The sequence below is a fragment of the Geospiza fortis genome, unplaced genomic scaffold (genome assembly GCF_000277835.1).
Source record: "Geospiza fortis unplaced genomic scaffold, GeoFor_1.0 scaffold240, whole genome shotgun sequence".
Taxonomy (NCBI): Eukaryota; Metazoa; Chordata; class Aves; order Passeriformes; family Thraupidae; genus Geospiza; species Geospiza fortis.
The window spans coordinates 633,784-658,170 of record NW_005054379.1 but is presented as its reverse complement, the minus strand read 5'-3'; the positions used below and the strand labels follow the sequence as shown (position 1 = coordinate 658,170).

The following is a 24,387-nucleotide window of genomic DNA, read 5'->3' as shown; positions in this document are numbered from 1 at the left end:
CATAGTCCAGCTCATACACTGACAAAAACCCATTTCTAAGGATCCCTTTTATTATGACCCTGTACCACCTAAAAGGGGGGACAACAAGAACAGATCATTTGAATTCATATTCACACACTGTCAAAGCACCAGAAAAACAATGCACAACCAAAAGATCTTGACCAACGTGCCTCAGGTTTCCCAAACCTGGATTTAACTGAATAATATCAACTATCCCAGCTACAATCTGGAAGCATGAAGAGACTGCAATCTCATTGACTCTCTTAATCTCTCAGATATCATTGGACATCTGCTACGTTGTTAACAATGCGGACCAAGCAAAACTAGGCTTGCCTAGCTTAGTAGAGTTAAGCTTGCTCTCAAAGATTTTAAGTAATTTAAGTATCTACTTACTCATCTCCAATTTTAGCTGCATACAGCTTATTTTTTTCAATGGTCACAGGTTTCTCTTCTGCCCTGCTGTAGTACAAGATCATTTCTTCCATTAGGGCATACAGATTGTTTAGCTCATTCCAAGGCTGGACAACGAAATGACCGGGATGGCAGGCCACTGAGACGTAGATATCCATGAGGTCACCAGGCTTTGGCAAGGGTAGAGGGGGCGGCATCTCAGTGGTGGACACTGCACTGCCAGGCTCTCTGCCTGAATCAGGGAAACTCTTCTCCGGCTTCCCACTAGGTAACTGCAGAGCTGGAACAGTATCACCTACAGCTTTTGTGAAGCCAGTCCCACTGGGCGCCACACTCAAGAAAACATCTTTCTGATGCTTCCACAAGTCTGCATTTTTGATCTGTCTATTGATGCTACGATCCATGTCTGGGAAATTCTCTGGAGCAAACAAGTAAATGTGTGCAATTCCTTTTGAAGCATCCTGTTTAATCACCTTGGAACACAAAATACCGTTTAACAACCAGTTAGTAACTCTTAAAGGCACATCTGATTTTGTACTGAAGACTAAAGCAGCAACAGTTCATTGCATTTACATACAGAAACAGTTTCAGTGTTCTTTCAAAGATATTAAAGAAGTTGGGGGTAATAAGCCGTTCACAGCAGATAAAAAGATAAAAAACACCTGCAGCAATTCCACTAACTTAAAGCAAACACAAAACTTGAATTTTGTTCCATCCAACAGGTTCAATGACAGTACTGCATGCAGAATTCTTGCTTTCAGAAGAACAGTAGCCAGTATCCACACAGATCTAAACAACTCATTAAATAATAACACCTAATCCTTTAAACTATCTTCCAGTCATTATGGGAAATGAGGCCTGCTAAATTAGATGGAAAAAAAAAAGAAAAAAATCTTCTAGGTTTCTCTCACATGTAATTTTCAAGCACTGACATAAAAATATTTCCTATTTACCATTAGATATGCCAACATTGTTAATAGTAAAGCACTTAAATTTTAATTTGACAAAGTACGCAACATTTTTTAAAGATGCTTCTGCTGATGTTCCTAGCCAGGAATAAAAACCTTCTGCAACTAAAGCATGCATCTGCTCTCTATTATTTAATACAGCAAAAATGAGCACCAAATTCAAGCTCTTTTGGGAGAGGATGTCTAGAAAAGCCAGGCACAACAGGTGTAAGTCTCAGAGTAGAGGTCTAGACTAAAGCAAGCAAGGTTATGGAAAGCTATAAAGCACTTTTTCAAAGTGTCTGACAGCAGCTGGAATCAAAAGGTTAAGAAGAAATTACCTTTGTTTAGTCTGTTATAATAAATAGTTATAATAGATTTCCTTTAGAAGGATATTTTCAGCAAGTTGAACTAACTGAAAATTGCAAATGGAAACAATTTTATTTCAAAGATAACAGAAATTCTAACTATACAAAGCATATACTAAAACAAAGCCAATTAGAAAAAGCAAACAAAAAAAAAACTGCTTTCAAAGACTAGAAGGAGAAAAAGCTTCGCTCACAAGAGGCATAAAAGTAATTCAAGATTAACTGAGAAGTTGCGTATTTCTATGTGCTGAAACATGACAAGTACATTTCTTTCTTATCAGTGGCAAAATAACTCTAGCTGCATATTTGGGCTTGGACAGCAAAATGAACAACTGCTGTGAAAATTGCTAAATTCACAGCAGAGGGGAAAAGACAAGATTCTAACAGGTCTAAGCAAGTAAGTTTTATAACAAATTTACTAAGAAAAGAACTTTGTATAGAATTTATGTCCTTCAGCTGGATATAAACTTCTACACTTCTGTAACAAAAACCAATTTGATGAGCTGTTAAGCTTTTGAAGTTGTTCTTCCAATGCTCTTTCCACATGCCTATGCGAGTTCAGGTCTCATAGGCATTTTGACTACTTACCTTCATGCTAAATTCAGGACAATTTATTACAGCATCTCTCAGCCACAGTACAGCATCTGGAGTCCACATACCAGTGTTAGGAGGCAGATCTGCCAGACAGCACTTCAAAGCCTAAGAACAGAATTAAGTATACAAGGTACAATTTAGTAATATGAAAGCTGATCCAATTCAGAGAATAATGCTGACAGAGTCAATCATGCATGACAAACAGAAAGAGCAAAACGCAAATCCAGTACCATGACACACACACAACATCCACCAACTCACAGGACTACACTGGGATTTATTTCAGGCGAAGATGCACAATAAAATACACTGCAATGCTGAATGCTGTGAAACAAAACAGAACTTTAGTACATAAACCTTGAAGTAGCAGCATTACTAACACTGCCAAGAGATTGAATACAGGTTAACTTTAACATGTCTTCATACCTGAGGAGGTACTGCAATTACTTCTCTCAGGAACTGTGGTGGGATTTCTTTGAGCTCTGATACTTTTACAGTAGCAACTGTTCCACTATCCATAAATTGCACATCAAGTGCCCGTCTAGTGTGAATAATTTTTATCTGAAAGAAGAAAGCAAGAGCATAAGTTTGAGGTTAAAAACCAACAGTGACAAACACATAATAAAACATTTCATAGAAACTAAACATTCAGAGTGAGTTGAACAAAAAGAAGACACATTTCTATGTGGGCAAATTCTAGCTGCTTTTTGAATACTTCTTACCTCTACACGTGCCAATTTTCCCTTGGAAGGAAACAAGCAGATTTTGCCACAGAAAGGTAGCGATACATTGAACTCAGATGTCTGCTGCAAATACAAAAACAGGAGTCAAAAATCACAGAGCTATTACTATCTGGCACTCAACCAACCATTTCAAAAGCAACACATGGCATAAACAGTACTGAGAAGCAAAAGCTCTGCTTCAAATAAAAAGTATCTTTCTGGCTTTAGAAACACTTCTTATCACATTGCTTTAAGTTTCCCCAGTTGGTAAGCCTTTACATCCCAAACTCTGTATCTTAGAGGGAAATTGGGAGAACATGAAGTGACAGGGGTAAAAAGCCACATTTGGAAACAGACTAGGTAATCACCGACAATTACTTGGCTTGAAAAGTGAGAGCAGTTAAGAGCTATGACAGACAAGCTCAAGTGAAGAAGCTCCTAGCTTATATTCTAGAACATGCAATCTCTTGAGACATATAGCAAACCAAATTTACTGCTAACTCAAATGAAAGTCTCATAGGAGTGACAGGCACCATGATAATCCTAAATAACATAACAAGAAAACAGCTACACTAGAAAAAGTAGGGAAACTACATTTGAAGAACAATCAACATCTTACTATGTTTAAATTCTTGGGCAAAATGAGTTAAAAAACTCCAGATAAGCTGCAAAGCCTGGTATTAAAAGAATCTGAAGAACAATCTCTTTCTTTGATAGCAGCAAGAAAATAACAACCACTCTCTCCCAAGAATACCAACTCTTGAAACACCTATATGGCTGCCTTCCTTAGTTTCTTTGTGTTGCTAAATATTTTAGCAACTTTTAGCAACTTGTGTTGCTAAACTTTAGCAACTTTAGCAAAATATTTACACATTTTCTTTCAGTGTTTACCTTGCTTGAAACTGAATCCTGATAAATGAAATGCGTTCAGTATAAAATAGTACCAGCTGGTCACAACAACAGGTCTAAAGCTTAACTCCTACACCTCAAACACTTTGACAGCATAGTTTCACCAGCAGCAGTTCCAACAGGATCTGCTTTGTATGATTTGAGTTTGTCAGGCTCAGCAGAACTACAAAATTGATTACCTTAATTCTTACAAATTAGATTCTCGTAAGATTTTTTCTCTTTGAGCTAAATTCCCTTGAGACTAGTAAGGATGCTGCATGTATCAGTAAACATGGTGGAACACCAGACTTCTCTATCACGTGCCTATTTTAAAGCTACTTAAGACTTTTTAAAAAGTCCCCTATACATCACTTTGACGTTGAAAAGAAAGCATCAAAAGACACTTTTCACACTGAAAGGTGCACCCCAGAATACCCAAACAAGAAAAAGAACTTTTAGCCTTTTTGAATAGTCTATGGCTACCACAGAAACTTGAACTTATGCGCAAGGAAAATTATTGGTACTCTCTGGAGAAATGCTGCATGACTTTACCACTTCCCTTACCGTGGAACTTACCTTGTAAATAAAGTAGTCTTCTAGTTTCTGCAATATCTCAGAAAGTCTAGACAAGCCTTTGGATGGCACTTGACAATAAAGGCTCCCATCAGAGGAAACACTTGTTACTCTGACATTTGTATATAGTGCATCTACCTGCAACAGTAAGAGTGTGACAAGAAAGGGAAAAAAAAAACCCCACAAAATTTAGCAAAATTTCTGACTACTGTTTTTTGTCCATCTAAGACCTCAACAGTCAATGATTTTTAATAATTAAGGAGGAAACAGGACAATGGTACCTGTAGGTGCAGTTCAAGGGACTTGTCATACAATGCCTTCAGACAAGTAGCATTGATGTTGATATCATCTTCTCCGGAAGTGTCATAGAGAACAAGAAGAGGAGTATCACTCTTTTCCAGTATTTCCACAGCAAATATCTTGAAGCATGTCTGTGATTCCACAGCCTTTACTAGGACAGGATCATCACAGAAGGCTTCCAATCCTGTAAGACACACCAGACCTTTCTGTGTACAGAAGTTTTACTGCACCCCTACTACTTGCAATCTACTTGATTTCTACCTTTTTATCAAAGAAAGCCATCTTTAGGGGCAGAACAGAAAAGAAAAAGACCCTCTTCAGAAGGAGTTGAGGCAAATGTGCAGAAATAAATGGAAAGCATGTCAAGTATTAAAAAATCATCCAACCAAAAATAAGACAAGCTCATTCACAGCAATTTCACATATTTAAAATTTAATATTTTTAAAAAGTTAGAAAGGCCTACTAGTTTTAGAAAGGTAAATAAATTTACCTTTCCAATAGCACTAGGATCACTTCAGAATAATTAAACAGGCTCATATTTAGAAATTTTGCCTAGTTTGGCCACAACAGATGTACTTCATTTATGGGAAAAAATGTGCTAGTGCACATTACTTGACACAACATGTTTCCTTTACTTTCAATGTTTCCTTCTATTTCTTTGGGCTCATGTATGTTAAAGGGACAAAGACATCCATGTAAAGTGCAGAAACAAGCTCCATTACAGAGGTACAGGATAAAATAATCTTCTAATATCAAGGATTCTCTGTAAAATTCTTCTTCACATCCCTTCTTCCTTTCTTTTCCTTCTTTCCATGCATACTCATGTCTGCTTAGACTAGCTGAGCTGAACAAAATCTATCACATACAGAACTATTCCAAAAAGAGGATCAGAACTCCCCAAATCACAGAGGCTTCAATACATAAGCTGTGCCAACAGTAGGCATGCGTGCAGCCAGCACTGGCTTTCTCTTACCTGCCAGTTTACATTTTGCAGCTTGAAAAGGAAGTGATCTGAACTGTTTCTGCAGTCTGCATACACTGTTGCTTTCAACAAATTCATTGAAGCCATGATCAACATAGTATACCTGAGAAGGGAAAAGAGAATTAAAAGCACAAGATCATGAATATAATATTAAGTATGTTTCCTTGAGTCTAGGGAGACTGTATTTGGTTGCCACATTCTCTATACAACCACAGACAAATTACTTTTTGCCAGTTTAGCACCATTACTTTCATGTTTTCAGAGAAAGCCTCCTTCTCAAGATCTCTATATAATACCATCCTCTCCAACTGTTCTGCAGAATCTGAACTTTAAACAGGAACAGGTAATAAAGTCACAATTTTTATTTACAAAGTTTTCAAAGTGTTGAAAAGTCAAATACCAATTAGGTGCCATTTTAAGTTTTGCCTACTGTTTTTACAGCATTAAGAGAATAATTGTGATTTAAGCTTGTCTTTACTTTGATATAAATACCACAGTCAATGCAGGAAACCAGAATGGAAACTACTACTGGCAGCAAATAACTGGAGCTAAAGTTACAGAAGGAAGGCTTTGACGGGACTTCCTACAACTTTTTTCTAAAACTCTATCTTGCAAAATATCTGCATAGCAAATATTAAAAAGGAGGTCTGAACACTGTGACAAAGGATAATCAGCAAAAGCTGCAATAAAGCAGCAGCCTTCTCTGGACTGATAGCTCTGACTAGGGAGAAATGAGAAGCAAGCATGCCACTAATTTTCTTGCCACCTCTCTAAACCCAACAAGACCTCTCTTTCACAAGACCAAGTTTTGACACCCAACTCCAATTCACAGCTGAAGGGTATCATACTAACTTTCAGAAAAAAACTTAATTCTAATACATGTGCTATTTCAGTATTTATAAAATGGTTCAACTTTAAAAGTATGTTAAGCAGAGCTGGGGAAAGAAACAAAAACGTTAAAGATCTATCATTAATACTGATTAGACAAGAAATAACTGAGCAGTATCAAACTTTTTTTATCCTTCTAATATATGTTCTAACTTCACTGCAGATGGCAAGAAGACTCTGTTCAGCACAGGAAAATTTTATTAACAGAGGAATTAAATAATGTCAATGGGCTTTAACTAATATACATATGACCATATGACATAACTCCTTTTTATTTTTTTTTTTTTTTGCTATTCAGTGCATATTAGAGATACTTCAGTACAAGACTTCAGACAAGATCTAGGAGCAAATGAATGTTGTCCTTCCCTTCCTCTTCCTGTGTTCCCCTCAAACCATTCCTCTGACCAAAGGTACATTTTCAGTACCGCAGTGCTATAGGGCCCAGTTCCTTTTAAAACCAAAACCAAAGTTCCCAAACTCAAACTATCATGGAGAAAAACCTGAAAGACCATTTAATTTTGTCAATCATATAACTCTACAAGGTCTTAATTTCTCATATACCTGAAAGTAGAACACTTCAGGGCAAGAAAAGAAAGAATACTAATGCAGCATATTTAAGACTTGACTGTGTATCTAAAAAACAATTGTCTCAATTCTTTCTCCAAGTGCCAGAGGAGGTAATTGCTTGCCTTAACTCTGTTGTCCTCTAGAGAAATTATCCGTGCACGCAACCAGGCATCTTCTTCAGCATGTACTGCAACAAGCTGCCCAACACTCAGAGACTGAGCTGATGACACTGTACTGGTCTGACTGTAGTATATTTTCATTTCATCTTCCATTTGTTCCTGGGCAGAAGAATACTCTTTGCCCACATACCTATGGTATTTTACAAAAAAACAAAACCAAAAAAAACCACAACAAGAGTTGGGATGCAACTTCAAAAAAGCTGAATAAAAACATAAGAACATTTACATGCATATATGAATAAATTATATACATTTTCTAAGACATTCATGTCCAAACTCCTCTCTTTTTAGGACAAAAAAGTTACCCTGTCACTAACAAACACCCTCTTAATCTGGTTTTCACTGCAGCTGATCTAAACCAAAGCATCTAAAGTGTCTTTAAAAATTAGCTGTTAAACCAAGCGCTGTTTTCTCTCATACAACAGTTTAATCTTGGTATTTGGCTGCTGACCTAATTCATATTAATGCTGTTTGGGTTACACAGGTCTTCTTAAATCAAGTATATAAACTTTCTGGAAAATCCAAATGGGAAGTTCCGAATGCTTCAGCAACAAATCAGATTAGAGCAGACAAAAGGAAAACCTACCCACAAATTTGTATTACTAGCTACTGTTTCAACTTGTTCATAGAGATCATGATTCTACTCAATTCTACCACATAGTTTGATTATATGTCCAGAGATAGTGCAGATATTGTAATACAACATGGTATCATAACTCTGTTACAAACATTATGTTAAATCTGACCACATTCCAGGGAACTCTGATTTTCCTAGAAACAGCCTTTTTGTTTCTGTGCAAGCATTCATATACTTCGCAATGGAGATAAAGTGGGATGACAGTCATGCATGCGTGACTCAATAGTTTCTTGAACATTTATTTCATAAATATACCTAACAGACAGTCAGAGTAACTCAACTGAAAGCAGAAGAATCTTTCAGAATTTCCTGCTTCACTCCCTATTTTATTATTTCCTTTAAGAATTCAACTGCAGTACCTAGTGTATCATCTCTTCCTTCAAACACTCCGCTGTGAATGTCTAGCAAATATCTAAGAGTGTTTCTATCTATCTCTCTATCATAACAACATTACAATTCTTTGAAAATTGATCCATGTCTCAAAACAGAAACGGCATCAAAACCAGCACCTTTCGGCACTGCCTTCATTTGTACTGCATGTGAAAGGTTTCAGACAAAAAATCTTTGCCACATACCAAGAAAGCAAAGACATATTGCTCCATCCCTGAGATTGAGTTAGGAATCTTGATTTTATTGATCCTGCAAAAATCAACATCAGCCAACAGCAGCTACATAGTTCTTGTGTAGGTCAGCAGAAAGAGGCTGGTAGGACATGTAAGAAAAGAAGAGCCCATGCGCTGTTTCCTCCCTATATGTCTACATGAACATTTTCTTGTCATGGCAAAAGACCCTAATCCCTCCAGGGCTAGTTTCATCATATCAGGATAAATGACCCTGCCCATGAAGTAGTAATTTTTGTAACTAGGACCAAGAAACCACTAATTATCATCATGTACCTACACAGAGCTGACAAAATGAGAAGCTTCAATACTGTCCAAGAAACATGGCTCAAATTTGGGAACGCCTGCTTTGTAGAGAAATTTTTACATAACCATCCTCAGCTCAATGTCATATGGTATTTTAATCCACAGTACTCAAAGTATTCATCTGAAATACTTAGGGGAAACATCCTTAAAATAACAGACTAGAAAGCTAAGAACCATATTCCACATGGACAGTAAGTTAAAAATGATGCCAGAACTAAAAGGTGCACAGGAATGTTTTGTAGAGTTAAGTCACATGTGCACAGCAGGCTGGAAGTAACAGATGTAATGTAACAATCCACCTCTTACACTGTCCCCTTGGAGCAGGCTGATTAGGAACCAAATCAAGAAACACTAGTAGTTTTTTGCTGGATGAATGCTCATCTTTCCATAAGTAGAATCTGAGTGCACTCAAATCATGCCCAGTTAGTCTAAGGTATAGATGCAAAAAGTATTTTAATAAGCACAATAGTAATATCAGAATACTGTTTTGTGTTATAGTGGGATTATTTTATAAAGTCTTCCAATTGCAAGTCAAATCTGCCTTGATTCTCAGACACATTACAGCTAATGATAAAAGTGATTGGTTCAGGACAGAAAAAGTTTAAGAAAATTTCCATTTAAACATTCAAACAAAACGATTTAAAATTTTCATTAGTAAAATAAGTAAATAATAAAGTCCTGAAACCTCCTGTTCATCTATTTTTTTTTCTGGCAACCTGCTCAATATGAACATGTGGATTATAAATAAAGCAAAAAAGGAAGATTCCAAAATATAAACTTGCCTAATAAGGACCTCATTAGTGTTTTTCAATTCTAACACCATGATGGACACAGATCCTTCTGATGGAATAATTAGAGAAGGAACAGTTATGTTTTCTAGGTACTGGTCCTTGGATTCTTCATACTGCTGTTCAGCTGTGGCCTTCACACCATCATGCCTCTTGACTTTCTCAGTGACATTCAGATTTTCATCACTGCATTTCTGGGGTTTAGCGTAGAGGATCGCCTTTCTGGGGACTTCAGATACGTAGTCCACAACACATACATCTGACAGCAACTCTAGATTATTTAGAATGTCTTCTGGGAATTTTACTTGGTAAGTGTCTTGGTACACTTTGGGAAGCGCATGAGCCCAAAGACCATTGGAATACTTCAGCAAGATGCCAACAACTTTTGCCTTGAAGTCGCTACTGAGTGATGCAGGTGCGGTCTCCATATTTGGCTTTAACAAAGGGTCTGCTTTTGGTGAAGTAACATTCTGAGATGCCTTTTCTTGCTCAGCATCGCTTTTTGCTGCTGGTGGTATTTTCTTAGCAGGATAAATAAATCCATCTATTGGATCACCTCTGTGTATTTTCTCCACCTTGGAAAACAACAAAGAGAATCAATAATCCGTTGCATTTGTAACACTAAATCGTTTTGTCAATTCACTTTTATAATATGCATTTTATACAGACTTTGAAGAGAACATCCACCAGGAGCTAAGCTTGAGGCAGTTACTACAGGTTAGCATTTCCTGTAATGCTTCCTTCTCTGTTTTGAAGGCTTCCAAACACATATGAGTACATCAGTAGTAGGCAAATATCTAATCCATGCGATACATCTGGTACTTGCTTCCAAAGAAGCACAGTCTCTTTTTCCTCCTAGCAGGACCAGAAGATGGTGACACCCTTCACAAATTTACATCTTTTCCATGTTAACCTCCCCCTTAGGCAAGCAGATCATAAGCAAAAGTTTCTTTCAGTTTTCTGAGGGAAAGAAGATTTGACTCTATACTTCAGAAACAAAAGGACACTTGCCAGGCAGTGCCGTCAGGCAGGCTATCTGCTGCCATACTCAGGGAACTAGTTTTCTTTACAAAAGTTCTGAAATCAAGGAAGAAATTTCTGTTTTGTATAAATTTCATAACAAAACTGACTAGACCCTTTTAAGTCATGGCCCCAGCTTCCTTCAGAATCAGGTATTTTGCCAGTCCCTATATATCCACCCTTTGCTATAAGCTTATCACATAATCTAGAGTCACAACATTGAAAGTACTGTTTCAGAACCGTAGCCACAAACTCACAATAAAATTCTGCTTCCTAAAGCTTTGCAGTTTCAACCTAGATTGACCTAACCATACCTTAGCAGGAGTCTATGTAAAATTGAGATAACAAAAGGTCTTCATGTTTTCGCATTGGTCCCGAAGCAAGAAAAACAAAGAAAGTTACAAAGAAAGGTTTATGTAGCTCCACTTTGGAGTTCCTTTGTCAGAGGAAACAACTCTAATCAAAGTCATTTTCAAAAGCACATCAATGAAAAAACATGGAGCAGCTGAATTACTTGCTACTACTCAGGGGTAGCATTCACCTAAACTCTATTATTGTCCACACCCATCAGAACTTTATAAACCTTGCCCAGCTAATTATTTGCAGCTCTGTCCTAGCAACATACAATCAAAGCATAATGAACAAAACTCCAGGTATTTTCTTACAGAAAAAGAATAACATATATCACTCATTATCAAGATAACATTAGCAAGAAACAAATACCGAGTTACAATGCATTGAAAAATAATCAAATGGCCTTTGCTGTGTCTAGAATAATGTATTTTGTCCCATGTATATCACATCACACTTAGCCCAAATTGCCACATAGTCTGAATTAAGATTCAGGAAATGAACTATATAAGTGCATTTCCATACACTTGCTCTGCATTACATTTTCTAGGCTGGCAACAAAACAATCTGTGAAAAGGTTATTGGGAAGAGGCCTTGGTCAACTTCCATGAACACTGGCATGACACAAAGAAAATAATTTTCATGTATATAAATAGAAATATTTTCTATATTGAATGAGAATATAATAAGAATAAGACATAAGAAAGCAAAGTTCTTGGGCATCTCTGCTAGTCAGCTTAATGTAAGAGACAATAAACATGTCTGGCAGTAAAACCTATAAGGACCAAGATGCCTTCAATGATTCCTGACAGAGAGCACCTGTATTTGTCCCCTCTGGTATGAGGAATCTACCAGCGCCCTTTGCACCACAGGAGAAGAAAGGAGTTCAGTTAAAAATAGAACCAAACAAAAAACTTATCAAAGCCTTGCAAAGGCTTTAATACATGGTCAGGAGACCTAAGTATATCAAGTCACACAGGCAAAAAAATCAGAGCATGCCATTTTGGCAGATAATCATATCCTAGATAGAGAGGAATTGATAAGGATGTCCCATGTGTCCATGGACAAGGCTGAGGAATTAATTTACATGACCAGCCAAGGAAACCTTTAGATCCAGAAAATACTTAACATTATCAAGACAACGATTTGTTTGAGAATGCTGTGTTGGACCATCCTGGAAGAAGCTGGATGCAAAGGTCTGCCTTTATGTATCCCTTCTCTTGGCTAGTGCTCTTTAAATAGAGCTGCAGTAGAGCTGAATAAATTTTTGCTGACAGGACTATAAACCCTTACACAGTAGACCAGCAGCAGACTGAGGAGAGAAGATCCTCAGAGATCTTTAAGCCTCTTAACTCCAATAATAGCTCTGGGGTTTTCTAGACACTGAAGTTCAGGTTTGAAGAGGCTGTATATGCTAACTGCACAAACCATTTAGAGACAGCAAAACACTATTTTCAGTAAATTGTTTCAGATTACTTCAGTATAAATAAGCACAGGCTGACATCACTAGAATCACTGAATCATAGTATATCTTGAGTTAGAAGAAACCCACAAGAATCACTGAGTCCAAATCCTGGCCCTGCACAGGACATCTCCAGGAATCACATCACCTTCAAGGCCACAGAAACTTCTAATAACAAGCAAACGGCTCCACTTGTGAGCAGCACTTCAAAAGACACACCCTTTCTCAAGCACAAATGTCTCAACCAAGTTTCCTGTTGAGCTTACAGATTTGCCTTTAAGGTACTCCCCATTAGTACGGCTGACAGCCCAGCTCTGCAAGCACATTATTATACTGGGAGGTACTGCGAAACACCTGAAAGACAATGCAGTCATTTGTCACAGCCAGCACAGGTTCATGAGGATAAACTCCTGCTTGTCAAACTTAATTTCATTTTATGACAAGACAGATAACCCACCTAGCTGATCCAGTGGATATAATCTTTTTGGGTTCCAGTAAAGCTTTCCATATTGGCTCTCACAGAGTCCTTCTGGACAAAACATCCAGCACACACCTGGATGAACACATCACATGATGGGTGAGCAACTGGCTCATGGCTCAGTGATTGGGGTGACATCAGACTGGTGACCTGTCACTGGTGGGGTCCCACAGGGCTACATCCTCAGCCCTGTGCTCTTCAACAGCTTCATAAATGACCTGGATACTTAGTAACCCTGGGAAGGAGTACTAAGCAAGTTCACAGAAGATAAAAAACTGGGAGCTGTTGACTCCCTCACAGGCAGGAAGGCCTTACAGACTGTGATCAATTAGAGGGCTGGGCAACCACCAACAGTATGAAGTTTAACAAGGGGAAGTGCTGGATTGTGCGCTTGGGATGGGGCAAGCCTGGATGTGTGTATAGACTGGGGAACAAGAGACTGGAGAGCAGCTCCATGGAATGGGAGCTGGGGGTCTTGGTCAGTGGCAAGTTGAACGTGAGTCAGCAGTGCCCTGGCAGCCAGAAAGGCCACCCGTGTCCTGGAGTGCATCAGGCACAGCATCACAGCCATGCAAGGGGCCTGTCCTGCTCTGCTCTGCTCTGGGGCAGCCTCACCTCGAGTGCTGGGGGCAGTTCTGGGTGCCACAATGGAAAAAAGGCGTTGAGTTGTTAGAGAGCATCCAAACGAGGACAATGAAGGTAGAAAAGGCCTCAGGTGAAGGCCATATGAGGAGTGGCTGAGATAATTTGGTCTGCTCATCCCGGAAAAGAAGAAACTGAGTTGCAGTTATAACTTCCTGAGAGGGAAGGGGAAGAGGAGCAGCAGGCACTAATCTCTTCACTCTGATGACCAGTGACAGGACCAGAGGGAATGCTCTGAAGTTGTGTCAGGGGAGGTTTAGGTTGGATATCAGGAAAAATCTTTTTCAGCCAGAGGATGGTTTGAGCACTAGAACAGGCTCCCCAGGGAAGTGCTCAGAGCACTATCCCTGACAGAGCTCAAAAAGCACTTGGACAACACTCTCAGGCACATGGTGTGATTCTTGGGGATGCCTTGTACAGGGCTAAGACTTGTATTTAATGATCCTTGTGGGTCCCTTAGAATATTCTGTGATTCTATGACCTTGCCTCTTATAATCTCTCCATTACACAGCACAAAACAGAGGCAACAGCTGGCAGAATGAATTATCAGGGCAACAGAGAGTGAAGTTGTTCTACACAGGAGAATAATATTTTTCCCTGCGCTTGAATAACAGAAGCAGCTCTTAAAAACTGAAATCTGGAGACTCAAATAATAAAACTTCAAATAAAAAAAATATTCCCAAAATAAATACTGACACTGCAACTGAGTGAAATGGAAAAGAGCAAGTCCCCTTGTTTTGACATACACATATAGCAAGGACAAAAGCAGACATGCTCCTGTATTGGCAGGACAAAATCTTTGCACAAATATGCTTGACAACATTTAAAAAAACCACTGACCAACATATAGAAACTAAAGAAAGTATCCACTTTCCAATGCCAGCCTTACTTAATTGTGTGTACAGTGATAGTCGTATATTGGTAACCCCCTGGAGCATCAACATGATGTTTCCAAGAAGGAACTGGAGAAAACACATCCTTGAAATGAGAGTTTCTAGTCAGAATAGGTGTTGTTCAATTTCAGTGTTACATTCAAACTAGCATATGCAGTTATTTTCTGCTATTCTTCTGCAAGGTAAGAAAAGAAAACCCGCCGAGGAAGTTAGCATTTAATGTCAGTGACAGAGTCTCATCAGAAGTCTGGCTCTACAGTTTTAAGTATCCAACAGGTTCTCAAAGATGGCTCTAAAATACAAATCAGAACTATCACTCTGATTCACTGAGAAGAATTCTTCAGAAATGTGCTGCAGGAGTTCTTTCAGATCTGATTTAAATATGCAACATGGAAGCTCAACCACCACAGCATACATGCCAGAGACTGTACACAGAAACATTTTAGTGACAGGCACCCTAGACAAACACTTCAGTGTGAAGGCAGCTCTCATCTACCTGACTTTTCTCAACAATACATGAAGTTAAACTCCTAACAAGCTGGAGCGCAAAGCAGTGAGGAAAGTATTTCTGGCCTTGATCAGCACTACCTGACATCTACACATTGGCTGACAGCACTTCGCTGTCACTGGCAGCCACCACAACTTCAGGTCCCACTGGTTTTGCCCATCCCTCTACAGTACAGGTCTCCCCAGGCAACGGTGAGACACTGCTTCAACATTAACATTCGACTCCTCCTGTACCAAGTAGCTGCTTCTGAAAGCAATAACTGAACTGCTGGGTATGTGTCCAGAGCAACCAAATCTGGGGAAAAAAAGAGACTTGGTCAGTGTTCTTGAAAGGCTGAAGATCCCCACTGCATATGGTGGCATCACTCAGTAAGGAGCTTTTCCTTACAAAGATCTGGAAGCTTCTTACATCATCCAGTTACAGCTAATCCTTGGAATCCACTCCAGCTTTTGCAGCTTCTAGTCTGATATGCAATTAATTATTTTGCATGGGAAGCTATGATATCTATTTTCTTACCCTAAACAACAAAAGAACACATCAAAACACTTGTTTTTAGCTAAGCATCATGTCAACTGGGAAGCTGAAACAGACTGGAATATGTTGGCCAGAAAAGCTGCAGCATGTCCATTGTTAAAAACATGACTGGATACAGACCTGGACAGACTGCAGGTGACCCTGCATGAGCATGGAGGTTGCATTGGGTAATCAAAGGAGGTCCCTACCCCCCTCAGTGATTCTGTCTCTGGTAGTCATTTCTTCTGTACTTACCTGAAATGTTAGAATGCAAATCATACTAGGTATATCTTTCTATTTTCTTTTGTGGCTAAACTAAAGAATCCCTATTGTCAAGATATCCTCTGTTCAGATTCAGCTCGTGCTCAGAGCTGGGATGGTAAGCTCTACAAAGTTCAAGAGTGTCTTTAGATTGCCCCCTTCTGCCCATCCCCTTCACCCTCCCACTCCATTACTCTGCACATCACAGAGAAGATAGTTGTTCTCCAGCTTCTTGTACTTACAAGACTGGCTTCTGCAAATACACAATTACAGAGGAAACTGTGATGCAGTAAGACAGCTGAGTCAATCTAACAACTCCATACTGTTGAGGGCTGCCCCTATTCCTCACATCTTTATGCCAGCACTGAGGATCAGCAGACAATTCTGTCAGCAGTTCTTTTTGGCTGTAATACCCTTTACCTCATAATGCATTGAAGTTCTCCTACAAGGTCAGAAAAGGACAAGATTTAAGACACAGGAGATGCACAGGTTGCAGGAGTAAGAAAAGATGCTGTCAAAATGGAGTCTGACTTCATTTGGTGGCTCACAGCATTGTCTAACCACTCATCACCAGGACTGAGTTTCAGGTGTATTGATTTGCAGCCTGTTCTAGCACTATGTCTGGACAGCAAAGTCATTCTGGACCTTCTGTCCTCAACCAGTTCATTTCCACACATTCCAGGACACTATCTTCTCAGCGAGGCTGACACCAACTGTAGTCTGCTCTGTGCTGAAGTACCTACAGCACATCTAATTACATTTTAGGTATAACATGTCTTGTGTCCTCTAACTCCATTGTAAATGGCTACTGGCTCTGTGTCTAAACACCAATTTCTTCAATGAGGGTGGCAAAAGAAAGTTATTGTAATTCAAGAGATCATCTACTGGAAACAGCTTTTAGGGTTTGTGTAAAACTGTGAGCTTTCATTCATACGTACTGCCAGAGGTGACAGACTGCTCCATTGTCTCCTCCATGTGCAAAGTACATTAGAGTTGGATTCTTTATTCTTTCAAGTTTGTTTCTCTGTTTAGAAAGATCGCTTTTGCTTCACATAGCTTAACTGTGGCATAGAAATTCCTTCTCTGAGAGTGAAGACCCGATTAAAATTTCTCAAGGAATACAACTCTCTACTGCGGCAATCCTCTTTTCTGAGCATACCTGTTTAGTTCACTGCTACAGTAAAATGTTACAGTAAAAGCTCAGCCGCCTGACAGATTAGTATGGAGTACCTATTTTGTTAAGACATGGTGTACTGCCCAGGATTCAATCTTATTTCTGTCAATTTGTTTACCATCTAATCCTGGCATTTTCCCAACCCTTCAGTTTCACTTTCTGCAAAAAGTCCCAACACGTATAAATGTAAAATATGAATCTGAGAACTAAATACAGCTAAAAAAAGATAAAATAAACAAAACCTCCTACCGGTCAGTTAAGCAACATCTCATTGTTGTCTCATGCAGGTCTCATCTAAAAAATTCTCTACCTTTCTGTGGTGATAAACTTCAACTTGTAGTGACTATCACAAAAAAAAGATCAAACCAAAAACCAAATAACAAACCAATCAAATACCCCCAAAACAGTGAAAAAAATGCTAATTTCCCCCTTAATTCCTCCAATTTTTTTCCAGTGATGTATTTTCAAGACTAATAGACTGTGGGACCTGTCCAACACCTTATCAGATATCCAAGAGAGTAAGTGAAGAAAACTAAGCCCTGCTTTACCCTGTAAAGCCTCCTCCTCACAGTAAACAGCCAGGAAAATGGTCTCCACTCTGAGGAGCCTTTTCACAGATCATCAGCCAATACAGTCATTAAAGGTCACTGTAGTGATTTAAGGTCACTAAAGAATATACTCACATGTTACACATTGTTTAGCTTTATGTTTATTAAAAAGCAGTAAGAAACCTGACTGAGGAATGATAGATTAGAGACAAAAAACTGTCCTCTGACAAGTAATAGTTAATCTGGTATGTAGCTAGAGCCAGTAGAGTATTTTATGGAAAGGAACATCTTTGTTCTAGAACTGCTGAAAAGCAAATGTATCTCTTCCAGCACAAGCCGAATTTCAAAATTCAGAATGGTAGTGTTATTTTTCTACCAGCTCCTTCAGAAAACAAGCAGAACGACTAAGGCAGTCATTACCACAAGAAAACTCCAGAATCAAATAAATATGCATACATCCCTTCATTCTGTCAACTAAAAGGTGTCTGCTTGTTATTCATTCTACCAAAATACCAGCTCTAGGATTGGTGTTTTCACCAAAACTTTGGGTTTTATAAACATAGAAGAACTTCTGAGGCACAAGGTATGACAGGGTCTGACAGGATCCATCTGTCCTGATGGATGAAATTATTTTTGGTTGTTAAGCGACCTGCTGTGCCACTCAGACACTTACAACTCTATGAACAGGATGGGATTCACCTGAGTACTAAGGGACCTGAAAGAAGCACTTGCCAAGCTGCTCTCCATCATTTACCATCAGTACTGAATAACCGAGGAGGCTGATGACTGGAATTTGGCTGATGTGATGCCCACGCACAAGAAGGGTTAGAAGGAATATGTGGAGAACTACAGGCCTGTCAGCCTGACCTTGGTGCTGGCAAAGGCTATGGAACAGATCATCTTGAGTGATCATATAGTACATGCCAGACAACCAAGGGATCTCACCCAGACAGTATGGGTTTGCGGAAAGGCACGTCTCACTTGACCAATCTGATGTCCTTTCACGACCAGGCGATGTCCCCAGAGGGTGAGGGAAAGGCTTTGGATGCTGTCTACCTAGAATTGAGAAAAGTCTTTTACACCATCTCCCACAGCATTTTCCTGGAAAAGCTGGCAGCCCATAGCTTGGACAGGAGCACTCTTTGCTGGGTTAGAAACTGGCTGCACAGCCGGGCCCAGAGAGTGGAGGTGGATGGTGTCACATCCAGATGGGGGCTGGTCACCAGTGATGTTCCTCAGGAATTAGTATTTGGCCCAATCCTATTTAAAATCTTTACTGATGATCTGTATGAGATCGACTGTACTCTCAGCAGAATTCACTGATGACAGCAAACTGTGTGGGAGCGTTGACCTGCTGGAGGGCAGGAAGGCTCTGCAGAGGGATCTGGACAGGCTGGATATATGGGCCAAGGGCAAAGGTGTGAAGTTCAATAAGGCCAAGTGTCAGGTCCTGCCCTTGGGTCACAACAACCCTGTGCAGTGCTACAGGCTGGGCAGAGTGCCTGGAAAGCTGCCCAGCAGAAAAGGGGCCAGAGAAGGGCAAAGCAGCAGGTAAAGGGTTGGAGCTGGAGAGGGTAATTCCTATGAGGAGTGGCTGAAAGAGCTGGGGTTGTTCAGGCTGAGAGGCCTGAGGCTCAGGGGTGACTTTATCACTCTCTGCAACTCCCTTTGAGGAGGCTGTAGCCAGGTGGGGCTCCATCTCTTCTCCCAGTCAACCACTGACAGGACAAGAGGATACAGACTCAAGCTGCACTGGGGGGGGTTCAGGCTGGAGATTAAGAGGAATTTCTTCACTGAAAAGGGGGTCAGGCAGTGCACAGACTTCCAAGGGAGGCGGTCAAGTCACCATCCCTGGAGGTAGTCAATAAATGACTAGACTGACAACCAGTGCTATGGTTGACAATGGGTGTTTGGTCGAGAGTTGGACTTGATCTTGGAGCACATCTGAAACACTTGCTGAACACCAACACACAAAGTATGAGAAACTAACAGGATAAACACCAAGCACCGGTTAGTTCCCAGAGCTATGATTTCTTTGGTGTCAGCAAGACTTGGTGGAACAAGTGCCACACCTGGCATGTTGGGATGGAGGGCTGCAGGCCCTTCAGGAGGGATGGGCAGGGCAGGCAATGTGAAGGAGTTGCAGTGTATGAAAAGCGGAGGTTTGACTCCACAGCCCTTACCGCTACTGATGACGTGGATGAGAGACCCTGGTTTCCAGGGAGTGTTGTAGTGTCTGCTACCAACAGGCACTCAGGAGAAATCTCTGGGTTGGTATCTTGTTCTTACTGGAGATTGCAACTCCCCAGACATCTACTGTGAACACTGTACTGCTGTGACAAGCAAATCTGGGAAATGTGTGAAGTTTGTAGGAAATAACTTCTGGTCACAAGTACTCAGTGAGACAACTAGGAACCAAGGCCTCCTAGGCAGACTGTCAGGGGAGGTTCAGACTTGATGTTAGGAAGCATTTCTTTAACAAGAGGGTGGTCAAGCACTGGCTTCTTGGTTGACACCCTCAACCGAAGGTTGATTAGATGGTAAGCAAATTGACAGAAATAAGACTGAATCCTGGGCAGTACACCATGTCTTAACTCAGCCTGACAGTGTTCAAAAGATATTTGGATAATGCCCCTAATAACAAGTTTTAACTTTTGGTCATTCCTGAAGTGGTCAGGCAACTGGACTAGATGATCACTGATAAGATTCCTTCCAACTGAAATACTCCTATTTTGCAAATACTTATCACTTGCATTTTTCCATACTGAGTCAACATTTGCATGAAGCTACCATAAATGCCAAGATCCCTTTTTCCCAAGCTTCAAAGTCCACACAGAAAAAAATCCACTTTTTTTTAATGTAGGGAGAGTCCTTTCTGTCCATGGCCAAGATTACAATGAAATTTTGTGGGCCAGAAACATGGTATGAGGAGGTTACATACCTCTTCAGAGAGCCCTGGTCTTTGTAACTCTGAACAGCCCTGTATTATTAGCCAGATGAACTTGGATTTGCATACTTTTTCAACTCACTTGTTACAATTCTGAGAGCATGTGTCCAAGTGTTACCCCTGAGGAATCCCACCATTACTTCCTGCCTTTCTGAAAGTAAATCATTCCAGGCTTTCTCCATTTCCAGTCTTTAAACCAACTAAACATGTATGCAAGGACATTTCCTAATGTCCTAGGACTGCCTAATTATCTAAAAGCTTTTGGAAAAAAACCATGGAAATTCAAGCAAAACTTTGAGAAAAAATCTAAGAGTTCAGGCTTCGCTTGCACTGCCATATCTGCATCACCATCACATCACGCCTGAATCACTCACAGAGTTCAAGCAACTGAGGAGAGCTGAGCATGTAAAGGGAAAAGAAGTCCCTCAAACATACATACAACTCAGTAAGGAGGTTTCTATTTAGACTGCAAAAAGAACCATTTTTTCATGTTGCCAGTACCAATTACAAAAAAAAAAAAAAAACCTTTTAAATTTATATGCCTACATGCCTCTCACACATCTGCTGCAATACTCTCTCTCCCTCAGGGCTCAGCTGCCTGCATCCCAAGGATCCAAGGCTGAGCTCAAACACAGTAAAACTATATAACTTTGACTTAGAATTGCAAGAAAACAGCTAAGTTGTGAGAAAGAACTTGTGACAAAAATATATAGAAGAATAAGAAATAGACAGGAGTTGGAAGTCTAAAATAGGGATCACTAGCTGCTCAAAGAAACATGGCAAAGTAATTAATCAAACAGAAAGGTAAAGAAATCTGATAAAAAAAGGTGAAGGTGGGAGGGTCACTACCAGTCATCACGTTTTTCAAAGCACAAGTGCTGGAGGTGAAAGCAAACAATTCAGCAACACTGTGGATTTGCCCAGAGCTGTTGAAGCAGATTCTTCTCCTGGCTGAGGTCTGTCTAGACAACAAAGACTTCTAAGCATATTTATTGTCAGCCCCACTGCTCATGAAGGCTGGGCCACAATCTGTGACTGTAAGGCTCTACTTGGTAACTTTGTATTTTTGCATTTAGCTGTGCAAAGTATGTTGCTACAAGTAAGATGCTCAACCAAGCCGACCTAAAGAGGAGAGGTAACAGACAAATGGAGACAAACTCAGCCTCAATACCTCGCGCCTGAACGGTGAACACTGAAAACAGATCATCAACCTGCAACTTACACTGATATTTGGAGACTTGAACTCAGTAGAGAAGAAAAATATCCATTACCCGTAGTTGTAAAAACATGGAAATTACCATCTCCTAGATAAAATTCCTACCTTTCCAACAGAAGTTTTGGAGATGCAAAGTTATTCAGAAGTGATACCCTCCAAAGCACAGATTAAAAGCTTGCAGACACTGAAAGTGTACTAGGTTTGTCATCTGCTGGTTTGTAACTATGCTACACTGATCAGAATGAGTACAAAAGGAATATGTTCTTCTTTAAGAAGATAATAAAAGAAATACCAAGCATGTTTTTGAGCCTGGCGGACACTACCCGTGTAAGAAACCAACATGACAGAAATAATTCAGGTATCAGATCTTTACTTTCACTGGAGAGTACAGTCTTTCTTCTGCATTTCAAAGGTTCTACAAACCTGTACACCTGCAGACAATATGTTTAAACCATGAACTGATTATACTTAAGAGATGTACTATAGCTTTCATGTAAGAAGTCCCAATTCAAACTTCTCCATGCCTGAGCCACAATTACAATTTTGTAAGTCAGTAAACTGAGACGGGCTTTAGAAGCTCATTAACAGTTCTCTACAATAAGACAGATTGTGCCAAGATAACTTGATAGTTCTGACTGCTGTTGTACCGTGCCCATTGTATTACAATGTTTCCATGGATTTAATCAGTGCTTATTTATGCTTAAATGACTTTATTTGCATGCTAGAAAGAAAGAGATAGACCCAACAGATAGCAAGCAAATGGATAATGAACACAGAACAAAGATCCTGGATGAACAGGACTGACTGGAACATTAGCTACAAAAAAACCTAAAATTTGCTGCATGAATTAAGCCATTCAATAACAGCTTGCTCTGTAGATAACACAGGAACCAATCATCAACCATCAAAACAAAGTGCTGCTGACTGCATACATTTCTAGTGTTTGTAGTAAGGTGTTACAAACATATTTTAAACATCTGTGAGAATACCATACATGCACACAAATGGTGTTATTCCTGAAAAGCAGTTATTCAACTCAGTTATTTTCTTTTAATTTTTTTTTTGCATTTAATGCTTTTACAAAAGAAAAGACTCAGTAGGACATACAAAAAATGTACTTCAAGAAGACAAATAATTCTTATTACTTCAATACTCTTCTGTGCCACAGTATGACAGATACCAAGGTAATAAAATGTCTTCACTGACTGGCCATTTAACATTGGCCTGTTAAAGTAAAGCTAAATAAAGCCTTGATGCAAAGTTGCATGACACCATAAATGACACATGAATGCAGAAGAGACAGAAGTACAGCAGTTGAAGCCCCTCCACCCTGTGGTGATGGCAACTCGTGTCAGACCTCTACGTGGATACTCAGCCAGACATCAGCTCCTAATAAGAGACGCAATGACACCTGTAGTAATCAAGTGGTAACAGGCATCAGAAGGAGGGCAGAAAGGGGCTTGGCTTTAATCTCTCCCTCCAGCATTACCACTCTTCAATTTCATCTATTATTTTATCATAAACCTAACATAAACAGCAAAATTCCTTGGCTTAAAATGCGAGAAAGACCTCTGGAAAAGTCTATAGAAAGATAAATACAGGTAGACCTCAGACTGTTCACAAAGGATGTTGGTAGCTTGTAGCTTTAAGAGGAGGTAAACCCACCAACAAGGAAAAGCATAAAACACAATTGGGGAAAAAACCCAAACCAAGAACAACAAACATGGCATGGACATCACCTGTCATCAGCTATTTGAGTTATCAGTACTGGGGTCAGTTAAAGGTGGCAAGGCAGCAACCTCAAGCACTTGATCCAGAACACCATGGAGGCTGATCTTCCTTGTTCAATTATAAATCCAGCCAACTGTGATTTTCTGGGTTTTCAAAGGGCATTGTTACAATTTGGGAGTGGAGTGGTGGGGATGGGGGGGTTTTCTGTCACTGCTACAGGGCATGAAGGGAAATGCAGGTACACATAACATTTGGCAGATGAACACTTGGAAGTCTATAGGATGCAGGCATCTTCTGTAAAAATGGCTCAATACTTACTGTGCACACATGAGGCCAGTTCTCAAGCTGATAGAGCACTTCTGTGCTCAGGTCCTCCCAGTACATTTCCCGATATATCTGAGGCATCTTTGACAGTCTGACACCACTGCTGTACTTGCTCAGCAGCTCCTTAATGCGACTTTGAAGTTCATGGACATCAGCAGCAGAAGAGCCAGGGGCAACAGTATGTGCCTCTGCAGTGGATGTATTCGAGCTATCTGTTAAAAAAAAAAAAATACAGCCTTGAAGTAAACACAGCCCTACAAACAGAAAGACAGATCATTGCCTCCATACTTAAAAACTAAACATGGGATCTGCCAGCATAGCACCACCTCTGAAACATGGCTCTCCTGCCCAGCATGGCTGGTTCAGTCACTTCCTATGGCAAAGAACAATGGAAATCTCAGACATTAAGTAACTACGTAAAATGAGTTTTCAATTACTGTAGTTATTTTCATAAGATGTTGCTACGTGTTACTTCTGAAGGGATTCTGGAAGAGAATACAGAATTGCCAGCCCCACTGCAGGTAAGAAACTGCACTAAGATAGTATCCC

General features: G+C 39.8%; 1 protein-coding gene across 1 annotated transcript in view; it reads right to left on the bottom strand.

Moving 5' to 3' along the window:
* Nucleotides 1-24,387, bottom strand: part of TDRD7 (tudor domain containing 7) — a 41,933-nt gene that overhangs the window by 2,682 nt on the left and 14,864 nt on the right. The window contains 12 exon segments of the mRNA XM_005424999.2: nucleotide 1; nucleotides 3-68; nucleotides 394-884; nucleotides 2,315-2,425; nucleotides 2,747-2,881; nucleotides 3,043-3,126; nucleotides 4,507-4,641; nucleotides 4,785-4,987; nucleotides 5,777-5,888; nucleotides 7,363-7,549; nucleotides 9,765-10,345; nucleotides 23,833-24,050. The exon segment at nucleotide 1 is cut by the window's left edge and continues 85 nt beyond it. Coding sequence (XP_005425056.1) covers nucleotide 1; nucleotides 3-68; nucleotides 394-884; nucleotides 2,315-2,425; nucleotides 2,747-2,881; nucleotides 3,043-3,126; nucleotides 4,507-4,641; nucleotides 4,785-4,987; nucleotides 5,777-5,888; nucleotides 7,363-7,549; nucleotides 9,765-10,345; nucleotides 23,833-24,050 — 2,324 coding nt within the window.